Source organism: Coturnix japonica, unplaced genomic scaffold (assembly GCF_054131305.1).
Source record: "Coturnix japonica strain WE unplaced genomic scaffold, WE-NBRP24 Scf103, whole genome shotgun sequence".
In the NCBI taxonomy this organism is placed as follows: Eukaryota; Metazoa; Chordata; class Aves; order Galliformes; family Phasianidae; genus Coturnix; species Coturnix japonica.
The window spans coordinates 238276-252387 of NW_028189006.1; the positions used below are offsets into that span (position 1 = coordinate 238276).

Here is a 14112-nt window from a genome sequence, read left to right on the forward strand (position 1 = left end):
AGAAAACCCTATAGAGACCCCATATAGGGAACCCTATAGAGACCCCATATAGGGAACCCTATAGAGACGCCATATAGGGAAACCCTATAGAGATCCCATATAGGGAAACCCTATAGAGATCCCATATAGGGCAAGAATAGGGAAACCCTATAGAGACCCCATATAGGGAAAGCCAATCGAGACCCCATACGGGGAAAGGAAACCCTATAGAGACCCCATACAGGGAAAGGAAACCCTATAGAGATGCCATCTAGGGAAAGGAAACCCTATAGAGACACCATACAGGGAAAGGAAACCCTATAGAGATCCCATCTAGGGAAAGGAAACCCTATAGAGACCCCATACAGGGAAACCCTATAGAGACCCCATATAGGGAAAGGAAACCCTATAGAGACCCCATATAGGGAACCCTATAGAGACCCCATATAGGGAACCCTATAGAGACCCCATATAGGGCCAGAATAGTGAAACCCCATAGCTGGCCGTTACCTTCTGGAAGTCCTTCTTGGAGATGAGCCCCCTGGGGTCGGTGACGTAGTCCCTGAAGGCGTCGGAGGCGACGATGTCGCGGAGCTTCAGGAACATGTCGAAGAACTTGAGGATCATGGTGACGTTACTGGACGACTCCACCAGCATGTCCACCATCTGACGGGCTATCGTCCCATTCACCACGTTCCCTATGGGGGGAGAAGGGTTTGAAGACCCCATTGTGGGGGGGGGGGTCCTGGGGGTCCTGGGGGTCCATTGGATGTAATGTTAGACCCCCCCTATAATGGGTGGGGGTCAGCATGTCCACCATCTGACGGGCGATCGTCCCATTCACCACATTGCCTATGGGGGATATGAGGGCTTGAAGACCCCCATTGTGGGGGGGGGGTCCTGGGGGTCCATTGGATGTGACCCCCTATAGTGGGTGGGGGTCAGCATGTCCACCATCTGACGGGCGATCGTCCCATTCACCACATTGCCTATGGGGGGTATGAGGGGTTGAAGACCCCCATTGTGGGGGGGGGACACAGCTGGGGGTCCTGGGGGTCCATTGGATGTGACCCCCTATAATGGGTGGGGGTCAGCATGTCCACCATCTGACGGGCGATCGTCCCATTCACCACATTGCCTATGGGGGGTATGAGGGGTTGAAGACCCCCATTGTGGGGGGGGACACAGCTGGGGGTCCTGGGGGTCCATTGGATGTGACCCCCTATAATGGGTGGGGGTCAGCATGTCCACCATCTGACGGGCGATCGTCCCATTCACCACATTGCCTATGGGGGGTATGAGGGGTTGAAGACCCCCATTGTGGGGGGGGACACAGCTGGGGGTCCTGGGGGTCCATTGGATGTGACCCCCTATAATGGGTGGGGGTCAGCATGTCCACCATCTGATGGGCAATCGTCCCATTCACCACATTGCCTGGGGGGGTATAAGGGTTTGAAGACCCCCATTGTGGGGGGGGACAGCTGGGGTCCATTGGATTTGAGAGTAGACCCCCTATAATGGGTGGGGGTCAGCATGTCCACCATCTGACGGGCGATCGTCCCATTCACCACATTGCCTATGGGGGATATGAGGGGTTGAAGACCCCATTGTGGGGGGGGGATACAGCTGGGGGTCCTGGGGGTCCATTGGATGTGACCCCCTATAATGGGTGGGGGTCAGCATGTCCACCATCTGACGGGCTATCATCCCATTCACCACATTGCCTGGGGGGGTATAAGGGTTTGAAGACCCCCATTGTGGGGGGGAGACAGCTAGGATCCATTGGATGTAATGTTAGACCCCCTATAATGGGTGGGGGTCAGCATGTCCACCATCTGACGGGCAATCGTCCCGTTCACCACATTGCCTATGGGGGATATGAGGGTTTGAAGACCCCCATTGTGGGGGGGGGTCCTGGGGGTCCATTGGATGTGAGGGTAGACCCCCTATAATGGGTGGGGGTCAGCATGTCCACCATCTGACGGGCGATCGTCCCATTCACCACATTGCCTATGGGGGGTATGAGGGGTTGAAGACCCCATTCTGGGGGGGGACACAGCTGGGGTCCATTGGATGTGAGGGTAGAACCCCTGTAATGGGTGGGGGTCAGCATGTCCACCATCTGACGGGCAATCGTCCCATTCACCACATTGCCTGGGGGGGTATAAGGGGTTGAAGACCCCCATTGTGGGGGGGGAGGGTTTGAAGACCCCCATTGTGGGGGGACACAGCTGGGGGTCCTGGGGGTCCATTGGATGTGACCCCCTATAATGGGTGGGGGTCAGCATGTCCACCATCTGACGGGCGATCGTCCCATTCACCACATTGCCTATGGGGGGGGAAGGGTTTGAAGACCCCCATTGTTGGGGGGGGGGTCCTGGGGGTCCATTGGATGTAATGTTAGAGCCCCTATAATGGGTGGGGGTCAGCATGTCCACCATCTGACGGGCGATCGTCCCGTTCACCACATTGCCTGGGGGGGTATAAGGGTTTGAAGACCCCCATTGTGGGGGGGGACACCTGGGGGTCCCAGGGGTCCATTGGATGTAATGTTAGACCCCCTATAATGGGTGGGGGTCACTGGGCAGATCCCCCTATAATGGGTGGGGGTCAGCTGGGGTCCATTGGATGTGAGGGCAGCCCCCCCCCTTATAATGGATGGGGGTCAGCTTGGGTCCATTGGATGTAAGGGCAGACCCCCCCTATAATGGGTGAGGGTCACCTGGGGGTCTATTAAATCTGAGGTCAGACCCCCCCCCCATTATAATGGGTGGGGGTCAGGACAGAACCCCCCCCTGCCCTATAATTGGTGGGGGTCAGCTTGGGTCCATTATATGTAAGGTCAGACCCCCCCCCCCCCCATAATGGGTGGGGGTCCCGGGGGTCCGCTGTCCTCACCCTCCAGCAGGGACAGCAGCATCACCACCATGTCCTTCTGCAGGTCCAGCAGCTCCTTCAGCAGCCCGATCTGACTGGAGTCCTATGGGGGGGGGGGGTAGAATTAAGGGGTGGGGGGGCACGGTGAGCTCTGGGGGGGGCAGCACCAAGACCCCCCCCAAAAAGGAAACAAGATGGCCGTGCCTCCTGACCTGGGGGGGGGGCAAAGCCAGCGCTGGGACCACTAAGGTGGGGGGGTTTGGGGGGCTGGGATGGGGGGCACAATGCTGGGGGGGGGGTGTTAGTGTGGCCATGCTGAGCTTGGGGAGGGGGGGGGTAGGGATGGGGGGGGGGTGAGCAGGGATTTGGGGGGGGGGGGGGGGGCAGTTGGCAGGGATGGGGGGGTGGGGGTATGGGGGGGGATAGGGGTAGGGATGGGGGGGGTGAGGGTAGGGATTGGTTGGGGGCTGGGCAGGGATGGGGGGTGGGGGTGGGAATTGGGGAGGGGGGGTTGACCGGGGGTTGGGTGGGGGGTGGGCATGGATGGGGGGGGTCCCTTACGCCGTTCCGGGGTCCCGGTGTCCGACCCATCTGGCAGCGTTGGGATGGAAACCTCCATCAGAGCAGAGCCCCCCAAATTGGGGGGGGGCAAAAGGAGAATGGGGGGGGGGGATGACACAACACAGGGGACCCCTCCCCTATGGGGACAGCGGGTTAGTGTGGGGTTTGGGGGGTCGCAGGGGGGCTCAAATCCAAACCCCCCCCCCAAATTCAGCTCTCCCTCCCCCCCAAATTCAGCCCCCCCCCCCCAAATTCAGGACCCCCCCCAAAATTCAGGACCCCCCCCAAATCCAGGCACCCACCTGAGCCAATTTCTTCATCATGTGGGCGAAGACGTGCAGGAATCCCACCACGGCGTCCCACAACCGGCTGTGGGCCAAGCTCTGCTGGTTCCCTGTGCAGGGACCCTATGGGATATGGGGGATATGGGGGGACATGGGGGGGATATAGGGGATATGGGGGGATATGGGGGGATATAGGGGGGATATGGGGGGGTATGGGGGGATATGGGGGGGATATGGGGGGGATATGGGGGGATAGGGGGGGATATGGGGGGGATATGGGGGGATTATGGGGATATGGGGGGATATAGGGGGATATGGGGGGATATGGGGGGGATATGGGGGGGATATGGGGGGATATGGGGGGATATGGGGGGATATGGGGGGGATATGGAAGAAAATGGGGGGATATAGGGGGGATAGGGGGGGATATGGGAGGATATGGGGGGGATATGGGGGGATTATGGGGATATGGGGGGGATATGGGGGGATATAGGGGGATATGGGGGGATATGGGGGGGATATGGGGGGATATGGGGGGATATGGGGGGATATAGGGGGATATGGGGGGGATATGGGGGGGATATGGGGGATATGGTGGATATGGGGGGGATATGGGGGGGATATGGGGGGATACGGGGGGGATATGGGGGGATATAAAGGGGATATAAGGGGTTATGGGGGTCCTATAGGGGGATATGGGGGGATATAGGGGGATATGGGGGGGATATGGGGGGATATAAAGGGGATATAAGGGGTTATGGGGGTCCTATAGGGGGATATGGGGGGATATAGGGGGATATGGGGTGGATATGGGGGGATAGGGGGGATATAGGGGGGATATGGGGGGATATGGGGTGGATATGGGGGGATATGGGGTGGATATGGAGGGGTATGGGGGGGTATGGGGGGATATGGGGGGATATGGGGGGGATATGGGGGGGATATGGGGGGATATGGGGGGGATATGGGGGGATATGGGGGGGATATGGGGGGATATGGGGGGATATGGGGGGGATATGGGGGGGATATGGGGGGATATGGGGGGATATGGGGGGATATGGGGGGGATATGGGGGGATATGGGGGGGATGGGAGGGGATATGGGGGGATATGGGGGGGATATGGGGGGATATAGGGGGGATATGGGGGGATATAGGGGGGATAGGGGGGGATATGGGAGGATATGGGGGGGGTATGGGGGGGTATGGGGGGATATGGGGGGATATGGGGGGGATATGGGGGGGATATGGGGGGATATGGGGGGATATAGGGGGAATAGGGGGGGATATGGGAGGATATGGGGGGGATATGGGGGGATATAGGGGGGATATAGGGGGGATATAAGGGGATATGGGGGGATATGGGGGGGATATGGGGGGATATGGGGGGATGGGGGGTTATGGGGGGATATGGGGGGATATGGGGGGATATGGGGGGGATATGGGGGGATATGGGGGGATATGGGGGGATATAGGGGGGATATGGGGGGATATGGGGGGATATGGGGGGGATATGGGAGGATATGGGAGGATATGGGGGGGATATGGGGGGATTATGGGGATATGGGGGGATATAGGGGGATATGGGGGGGATATGGGGGGATATGGGGGGGATATGAGGGGGAATAGGGGGGATATGGGGGATATGGGGGGGATATGGGGGGGATATGGGGGATATGGGGGATATGGGGGGATATGGGGGGGATATGGGGGGGATATGGGGACATTGGGGTCCCCTGGATATGGGGTCCTTGGGGACACCCCAAGACACAGAGGGACACCCAGGGGCATCAGAACCCTTTGGAGTTCAGGACCTTGGACAGATCCAATGGCATTGGGGACCTTCAAGGACCTTGGGGACATATAGGGACATTGGGGACATTGGGGTCCCCTAGATATGGGGACACTGGGGACATTGGGGTTCCTTGGATATGGGGACATTGGGGACACCCAGGGGCATCTGAACCCTTTGGAGTTCAGGACCTTGGAGAGGTCCGATGGCATTGGGGGACATTGAAGGACCTTGGGGACCTTCAAGGACCTTGGGGACATATGGGGACATATAGGGACATATGGGGACACTGGGGATATATGGGGCCATATGGGGACATATGGGGACATTGGGGACCCCCATGGCCCCCCCCTGACCTGTATGTACTCCGTGAGGCTGTTGAAGACCTGCTTGGCCACGGCCATGGCCTTGGAGAAGTTGCGCTTCCCCTGCTCGTCAATGACGTCCTTCCCCGAGTAGTACCAATAGAAATCGCTGATGGACTCCTATGGGGCGGGACGGCAGCTATATGGGGTTATGGGGTTATGGGGTTATGGGGCTATGGGGCTGGGTTATGGGGCTGGGTTATGGGGTTATGGGGTTATGGGTGGGGTTATGGGGTTATGGGGTTGGGTTATGGGGTTATGGGTGGGGTTATGGGGTTATGGGGTTGGGTTATGGGGTTATGGGGCTGGGTTATGGGGTTATGGGGTTATGGGGTTGGGTTATGGGGTTGGGTTATGGGGCTGGGTTATGGGGTTATGGGGTTATGAGGTTATGGGGCTGGGTTATGGGGTTGGGTTATGGGGTTATGGGGCTGGGTTAAGGGGTTGGGTTATGGGGTTATGGGGTTGGGTTATGGGGTTGGGTTACAGGGGGTGTTATGGGGTTAGGATATAGGGTTATGGGTGGGGTTATGGGGGGGTGATGGGGTTATGGGGTTGGGTTATGGGGAGGGCTTATGGGGTTATGGGGTCAGGTTATGGGGTTATGGGGAGGGTTATGGGGTCAGGTTATGGGGTTATGGGGTCAGGTTATGGGGTTATGGGTCTGTTATGGGGTTATGGGGTCAGGTTATGGGGTTATGGGGGCTGTTATGGGGTTATGGGGTCAGGTTATGGGGTTATGGGGCTGTTATGGGGTTATGGGGTCAGGTTATGGGGTTATGGGGTCAGGTTATGGGGTTATGGGGGCTGTTATGGGGTTATGGGGGCTGTTATGGGGTCAGCCCCACCTGAAGGCGCAGCAGATAATCCACGGTGCAGATGATGATGTTGATGGTGGTGGTGTTGCCCGTCTGCGTGCGGAGGTAGTTCTGGAAGTCTTTGAGGGGGATATAGGGGGGTTACAGCCCCATAGCTGCCCCATAGCTGCCCCATAGCTGCCCCACAGCTGCCCCATAGGCCCTATAGGATGGTGCCGTACCGTTGTTGTGCCCCTCACAAAGCAGCTGCAGCAGCCGGAACAAATCCTGGGTGAACTCGTCGTCTGACATCACCTTCTCCCCTGGGGGGATACGGGGGGATAAGGGGGGTGGGGGGTATATGGGGGATGTGGGGTGTATGGGGGGATATGGGGGATATGGGGTGTATGGGGGGATATGGGGGATGTGGGGTGTATGGGGGATATGGGGTGTATGGGGGATATGGGGCATGTGGGGTGTATGGGGGGATATAGGGTGTATGGGGGGATATGGGGGTATAAGGGGGGTGGGGGGTATATGGGGGATATGGGATGTATGGGGGATATGGGGGATGTGGGGCATATGGGAGGATATGGGGGGATATGGGGTGTATGGGGGATATGGGGGATGTGGGGTATATGGTGGGTATGGGGTGTATGGGGGGATATGGGGGAATGTGGGGGATATGGGGTGTATGGGGGCATATGGGGGATATAGGGTGTATTGGGGGGATGTGGGGTGTATGGGAGGATATAGGGGATATGGGGGCGTATGAGGGGATATGGGGGGATGTGGTGGGTATGGGGTGAATGGAGGGATATGAGGGATGTGGGGTATATGGGGGGTATGGGGTGTATGGGGTATATGGGGGATGTGGGGTGTATGGCGGATATGGGGTGTATGGGGGGATATGGGGGATGTGGGGTGTATGGGGGGATATGGGGGATAAGGGGGGATGTGGGAGGTGTCGGGGGATATGGGGTGTATGGGGGGATATGGAGGATATGGGGTGTAAGGGGGGATATGGGGGATGTGGGGTATATGGGGTGTATTGGGGGGATGTGGTGGGTATGGGGTGAATGGAGGGATATGAGGGATGTGGGGTATATGGGGGGTATGGGGTGTATGGGGGATATGGGGTGTATGGGGCCGTTATGGGGTGACGCTGTGGGGCACAGGGACACCCCGTGGGGTCACCCCACATCGCTATGGGGACACACAATGGGGACGGCACAGGGACGGCCCGGGGTGGCAGCGGGGTTAGAATTGGGGGGGGGGGACAGGAGGGGACGGACATGCAGGGGACACCCACAGCCCACAGACCCTATAACGGCACCCCATAACAGAGCCCAGACCCTATAACAGCACCCCATAACAGAGCCCAGACCCTATAACGGCACCCCATAACAGAGCCCACAGACCCTATAACAGCACCCCATAACAGCCCACAGACCCTATAACGGCACCCCATAACAGAGCCCACAGACCCTATAACAGCACCCCATAACAGCCCACAGACCCTATAACAGCACCCCATAACAGAGCCCACAGACCCTATAACAGCACCCCATAACAGAGCCCAGACCCTATAACAGCACCCCATAACAGCCCACAGACCCTATAACAGCACCCCATAACAGAGCCCACAGACCTTATAACAGCACCCCATAACAGAGCCCAGACCCTATAACAGCACCCCATAACAGCCCACAGACCCTATAACAGCACCCCATAACAGAGCCCACAGACCCTATAACAGCACCCCATAACAGAGCCCAGACCCTATAACAGCACCCCATAACAGAGCCCAGACCCTATAACGGCACCCCATAACAGAGCCCAGACCCTATAACAGCACCCCATAACAGAGCCCACAGACCCTATAACAGCACCCCATAACAGAGCCCAGACCCTATAACGGCACCCCATAACAGAGCCCACAGACCCTATAACAGCACCCCATAACAGAGCCCAGACCTTATAACAGCACCCCATAACAGAGCCCAGACCTTATAACAGCACCCCATAACAGAGCCCAGACCCTATAACAGCACCCCATAACAGAGCCCACAGACCCTATAACAGCACCCCATAACAGAGCCCAGACCCTATAACGGCACCCCATAACAGAGCCCACAGACCCTATAACGGCACCCCATAACAGAGCCCAGACCCTATAACGGCACCCCATAACAGAGCCCACAGACCCTATAACAGCACCCCATAACAGAGCCCAGACCTTATAACAGCACCCCATAACAGAGCCCAGACCTTATAACAGCACCCCATAACAGAGCCCAGACCTTATAACAGCACCCCATAACAGAGCCCAGACCCTATAACAGCACCCCATAACAGAGCCCACAGCAACCTCCTGCACCCTATAGACCCCATAACAACACCCCACACCCTACAGACCCTATAGCAACACCCCACACCCTAGAAACCCTATAACAATACCCCAAATCCTACAGACCCCATAGCAACACCCCATACCCTACAGACCCTATAACAATACCCCACACCCTACAGACCCTATAACAACACCCCACACCCTACAGACCCTATAACAACACCCCACACCCTATAGACCCCATAGCAACACCCTACAGACCCTATAACAACACCCCACACCCTACAGACCCTATAACAACACCCCACACCCTACAGACCCTATAACAACACCCCACACCCTACAGACCCTACAGCCACCTTTTAGGACCCTCCAGCCCTACAGACCCCATTACAGCCCCTCAGCCCTACAAAGGCGGCCCTATAAAGGCAGCCCTATAGGACCCCGACCCTACAGACCCCACAATTATGGGGTAATGAATTACCGTTCTCACGGCTGATGACTGCCGACGGGACCGGGATGGGAGAGAAGGGGAGAGAGGAGGTGAGCATTGGGGTCAGCGGGTTATTTGGGGTCAGGGGGATTTAGGGTCAGGGGGATTTAGGGTCAGGGGGTATTTAGGGTCAGGGGGGATTTAGGGTCAGGGGGATTTAGGGTCAGGGGGATTTAGGGTCAGGGGGGATTTAGGGTCAGGGGGATTTAGGGTCAGGGGGATTTAGGGTCAGGGGGGATTTAGGGTCAGGGGGGATTTAGGGTCAGGGGGATTTAGGGTCAGGGGGATTTAGGGTCAGGGGGGATTTAGGGTCAGGGGGATTTAGGGTCAGGGGGATTTAGGGTCAGGGGGGATTTAGGGTCAGGGGGGATTTAGGGTCAATGGGGGGATATAAGGTCAGGGGAGATTTAGGGTCAGAGGGGGATTTAGGGTCAGAGGAGGATTTGGGGTCAGCGGGTTATTTGGGGTCAGGGGGATTTAGGGCCAGGGGGGGATTTAGGGTCAGGGGGATTTAGGGTCAGGGGGGGATTTAGGGTCAGGGGGATTTAGGGTCAGGGGGGATTTAGGGTCAGGGGGGATTTAGGGTCAGGGGGATTTAGGGTCAGGGGGGGATTTAGGGTCAGGGGGATTTAGGGTCAGGGGGGGATTTAGGGTCAGGGGGATTTAGGGTCAGGGGGATTTAGGGTCAGGGGGGATTTAGGGTCAGGGGGATTTAGGGTCAGGGGGGGATTTAGGGTCAGGGGGATTTAGGGTCAGGGGGGATTTAGGGTCAGGGGGTTATTTAGGGTCAGGGGGGGGATATAAGGTCAGGGGGGGTGTTTAGGGTCAGGGGGATTTAGGGTCAGAGGAGATTTAGGGTCAGGGAGGGTACTTAGGGTCAGGGGGGATTTAGGATCAGAGGGGATTTAGGGTCAGAGGGGGGATTTAGGGTCAGGGGGAGATTTAGGATCAGAGGGGATTTAGGGTCAGGGGGGGATTTAGGGTCAATGGGGGGATATAAGGTCAGGGGGGCTGTTTAGGGTCGGGGGGGTTATTTAGGGTCAGAGGGGGGATTTAGGGTCAGGGGGGATTTAGGGTCAGAGGGGGATTTAGGGTCGGGGGGGGATTTAGGGTCAGGGGGATTTAGGGTCAGGGGGGATTTAGGGTCGGGGGGTTATTTAGGGACAGGGGGGATTTAGGGTCAGGGGGATTTAGGGTCAGGGGGGATTTAGGGTCAGAGGGGGATTTAGGGTTGGGGGGGTATTTAGGGTCAGAGGGTATTTAGGGTCAGGGGGGGATATTTAGGGTCAGGGGGGTAATTTAGGGTTAGGGGGAGATTTAGGGTCAGAGGAGGATTTGGGGTTGGGGGGATTTAGGGTCAGGGGGAGGATTTAGGGTTGGGGAGTTATTTAGAGTCAGGGAGGGTATTTAGGGTCAGGGGGTATTTAGGGTCAAGGGGGTACTTAGGGTCAAGGGGTTATTTAGGGTCAGGGGGGAATTAGGGTCAGAGGAGGATTTAGGGTCAAGGGAGGGTATTTAGGGTCAGGGGGGGATTTAGGGTCTGGGGGGTTATTTAGGGTCTGGGGGGTTATTTAGGGTCTGGGGGGTTATTTAGGGTTGGGGGTGTTACGGGGTCTTTATGTCCAGCAGCACATTGAACAGATGGGGATGGGGTTTGGGGGGGGGGGCGCAGTGCAGTGGGACCCCCCCCGCCCCCCCCTCCATCCCCCTCCCACTGTGGGGGTCCCGGTGCAGCCCCCCCCCCCCCACTCACTGGTCCCCTCCTCCGTCACCATCCCCAGCCCCTCGGCCTTGTTCTGCCGCTCAAACGCGTTCAGGTCCAGCACGCTGAAATGGGGGGGGGGATAAAGGGGTCAGGGACCCCCACCATGAGACCCCCACCATAATGGGACCCCAAACACTATGGGACCCCAACCATAATGGGACCCCAACCATAATGGGACCCCCACCATGAGACCCCCACCATAATGGGACCCATAACCATAATGAGACCCCCACCATGAGACCCCCACCATAATGAGACCCATAACCATAATGAGACCCCAATCATAATGAGACCCCCACCATAATGGGACCCATAACCATAATGAGACCCCCACCATAATGGGATCCCAACCACTACGGGACCCCAACTATAATGGGATCCCAACCACGAGACCCCCACCATAATGGGACCCCAACCATAATGGGACCCCAACTATAATGGGACCCCCACCATAATGGGACCCCAACCATGAGACCCCCACCATAATGGGACCCCAACCATAATGGGATCCCAACCACTACGGGACCCCAACTATAATGGGATCCCAACCACGAGACCCCAACCATAATGGGACCCCAACCATAATGGGACCCCAACCATGAGACCCCCACCATAATGGGACCCCCACCATAATGAGACCCCCACCATAATGGGACCCTCACCATAATGGGACCCCCACCATAATGGGATCCCAACCATGAGACCCCAATCATAATGGGACCCCCACCCCATTGGGACCCCCATCCCCCCCCACCTGCAGGTCTGCATCAGCGCCTGCACGCTCTGGAAGAAGCCGACCTCGCGTTTCTCCTTCAGGTAATCCAGCATCTTCTGCAGGGGACAGACAGACGGACACCCTATAGGCAACCTATAGGCACCCTATGGACACCCTATGGACACCCTATAGGCACCCTATAGGCACCATATGGCCCTATGAGCACTCTATGGGCACCCTATGGACACCCTATGGCACTATGGACACCCTGTGGGCACCCTATGGACATCCTATAGGCACCCTATGGGCACCCTATGCCCTATGGACACCCTGTGGACACCCTATAGACATCCTACAGGCACCTATGGACAGCCTATGGGCACCCTATGGGCATGCTATGGCCCTATGGACATCCTATAGGCACCTATGGACACCCAGTGGGCACCCTATAGACACCCTATGGACACCCTATAGACACCTTATGGGCACCCTATAGACACCCTATGGGTACCGTATGGACACCCTATAGACACCTTATGGGTACCCTATAGACACCCTATAGACACCCTATGGGCACCCTATGGCCCTATGGACACCCTGTGGGCACCCTATGGACACCCTATAGGCACCCTATGGCCCTATGGACACCCTATAGACACCCTATAGACACCCTATAGACACCTATGGACACCCTATAGACACCCTATGGCCCTATAGACACCCTATAGACACCCCACGTTACCCACCTGCTGCACGTCGGCGTTGCCCCCATTGAGGATGGAGATCCCCAACTTCAGCGTGGAGGAAACCATCTCCCCCCGCTCCCCTATAGGGAACACAGTCAGCAGGGCTGCCCCACAGAGCCCATAGGGGACCCCAGACCCACATAAGGGACCCTATACCCACATATGTGACCCCCATATGTGACCCCAGACACCAATGTGCATTCCCAGACCCTCATGTGCACCCCCAGGCTCCCATATGTGCCCCCAGACCCCCACTTTGGGTACCTCCAGACCCCCATAAGTGCCCCAAGACCTCCATATGTAACCCTAGACCCCCAACGTGCACCCCCAGACCCCCATAAGTGACCCCAGACCCCCACTTTGGGTACCCCCAGACCCCCGTAAGTGCCCCCAGACCCCCATATGTGACCCTAGACCCCCAATGTGCACCCCCAGACCCCCATATGTGCCCCCAGACCCCCCTTTTGTGCCCCCAGACTCCCAACATGCACCCCCAGACCCCCATATGTAACCCTAGACCCCCAATGTGCACCCCCAGACCCCCATATGTGCCCCCAGACCCCCACTTTGGGTACCCCCAGACCCCCGTAAGTGCCTCCAGACCCCCATATGTAACCCTAGACCCCCAATGTGCACCCCCAGACCCCCATATGTGCACCCCCAGGCCCTTATATGTGACCCCAGACCCCCAACATGCACCCCCAGACCACCATATGTGACCCCAGACCCCCATGGGCACCCACAGACCCCCATTTTGTGCCCCCAGACCCCCACTTTGGGTACCTCCAGACCCCCATAAGTGCCCCAAGACCTCCATATGTAACCCTAGACCCCCAACGTGCACCCCCAGATCCCCATAAGTGACCCCAGACCCCCACTTTGGGTACCCCCAGACCCCCGTAAGTGCCCCCAGACCCCCATATGTAACCCTAGACCCCCAATGTGCACCCCCAGACCCCCATATGTGCATCCCCAGACCCCCATATGTGACCCCAGACCCCCATGAGCACCCCCAGACCCCCCTTTTGTGCCCCCAGACCCCCATTTTGGGTACCCTCAGACCCCCATATGTGACCCTAGACCCCCAATGTGCACCCCCAGACCCCCTATATGTAACCCTAGACCCCCATATGTGATCCCAGACCCCCACTTTACCTGGACTCCCTATTTGTCCCCCCCCCATCCCCCAAAGGTCCCCTCATTTTAGGACCCCCCCCCCACCCGGGACCCCTCCCCACCTTTACAGGCGCTGATCATCTGCAGCACCATCTCAGCTGCTCCCCTGTTGTGCAGCCTGGACTGCTGGTACAGCAGCTTCTGCTTCTCCATCTCCTTCTCCTAAGGGGGCACAATGTGGGGGGGGGGGCTGTGGGGCAGAGAGACCCCC

General features: G+C 57.8%; 1 protein-coding gene across 1 annotated transcript in view; it reads right to left on the bottom strand.

Moving 5' to 3' along the window:
• Nucleotides 1-435: 435 nt before the first annotated feature.
• The window catches only part of LOC107307530 (ryanodine receptor 1-like), a 33529-nt gene continuing 19852 nt past the window's right edge, over nt 436-14112 (bottom strand). The window contains exons 22-33 of the mRNA XM_085534879.1: nt 13964-14063; nt 12726-12805; nt 12019-12095; nt 11253-11326; nt 9491-9508; nt 6896-6976; nt 6705-6793; nt 5848-5976; nt 3720-3824; nt 3418-3447; nt 2878-2959; nt 436-677 (exon numbers count right to left, since the gene is read on the bottom strand). Coding sequence (XP_085391005.1) covers nt 436-677; nt 2878-2959; nt 3418-3447; nt 3720-3824; nt 5848-5976; nt 6705-6793; nt 6896-6976; nt 9491-9508; nt 11253-11326; nt 12019-12095; nt 12726-12805; nt 13964-14063 — 1107 coding nt within the window. The remainder of the gene's footprint in view (nt 678-2877; nt 2960-3417; nt 3448-3719; nt 3825-5847; nt 5977-6704; nt 6794-6895; nt 6977-9490; nt 9509-11252; nt 11327-12018; nt 12096-12725; nt 12806-13963; nt 14064-14112) is intronic.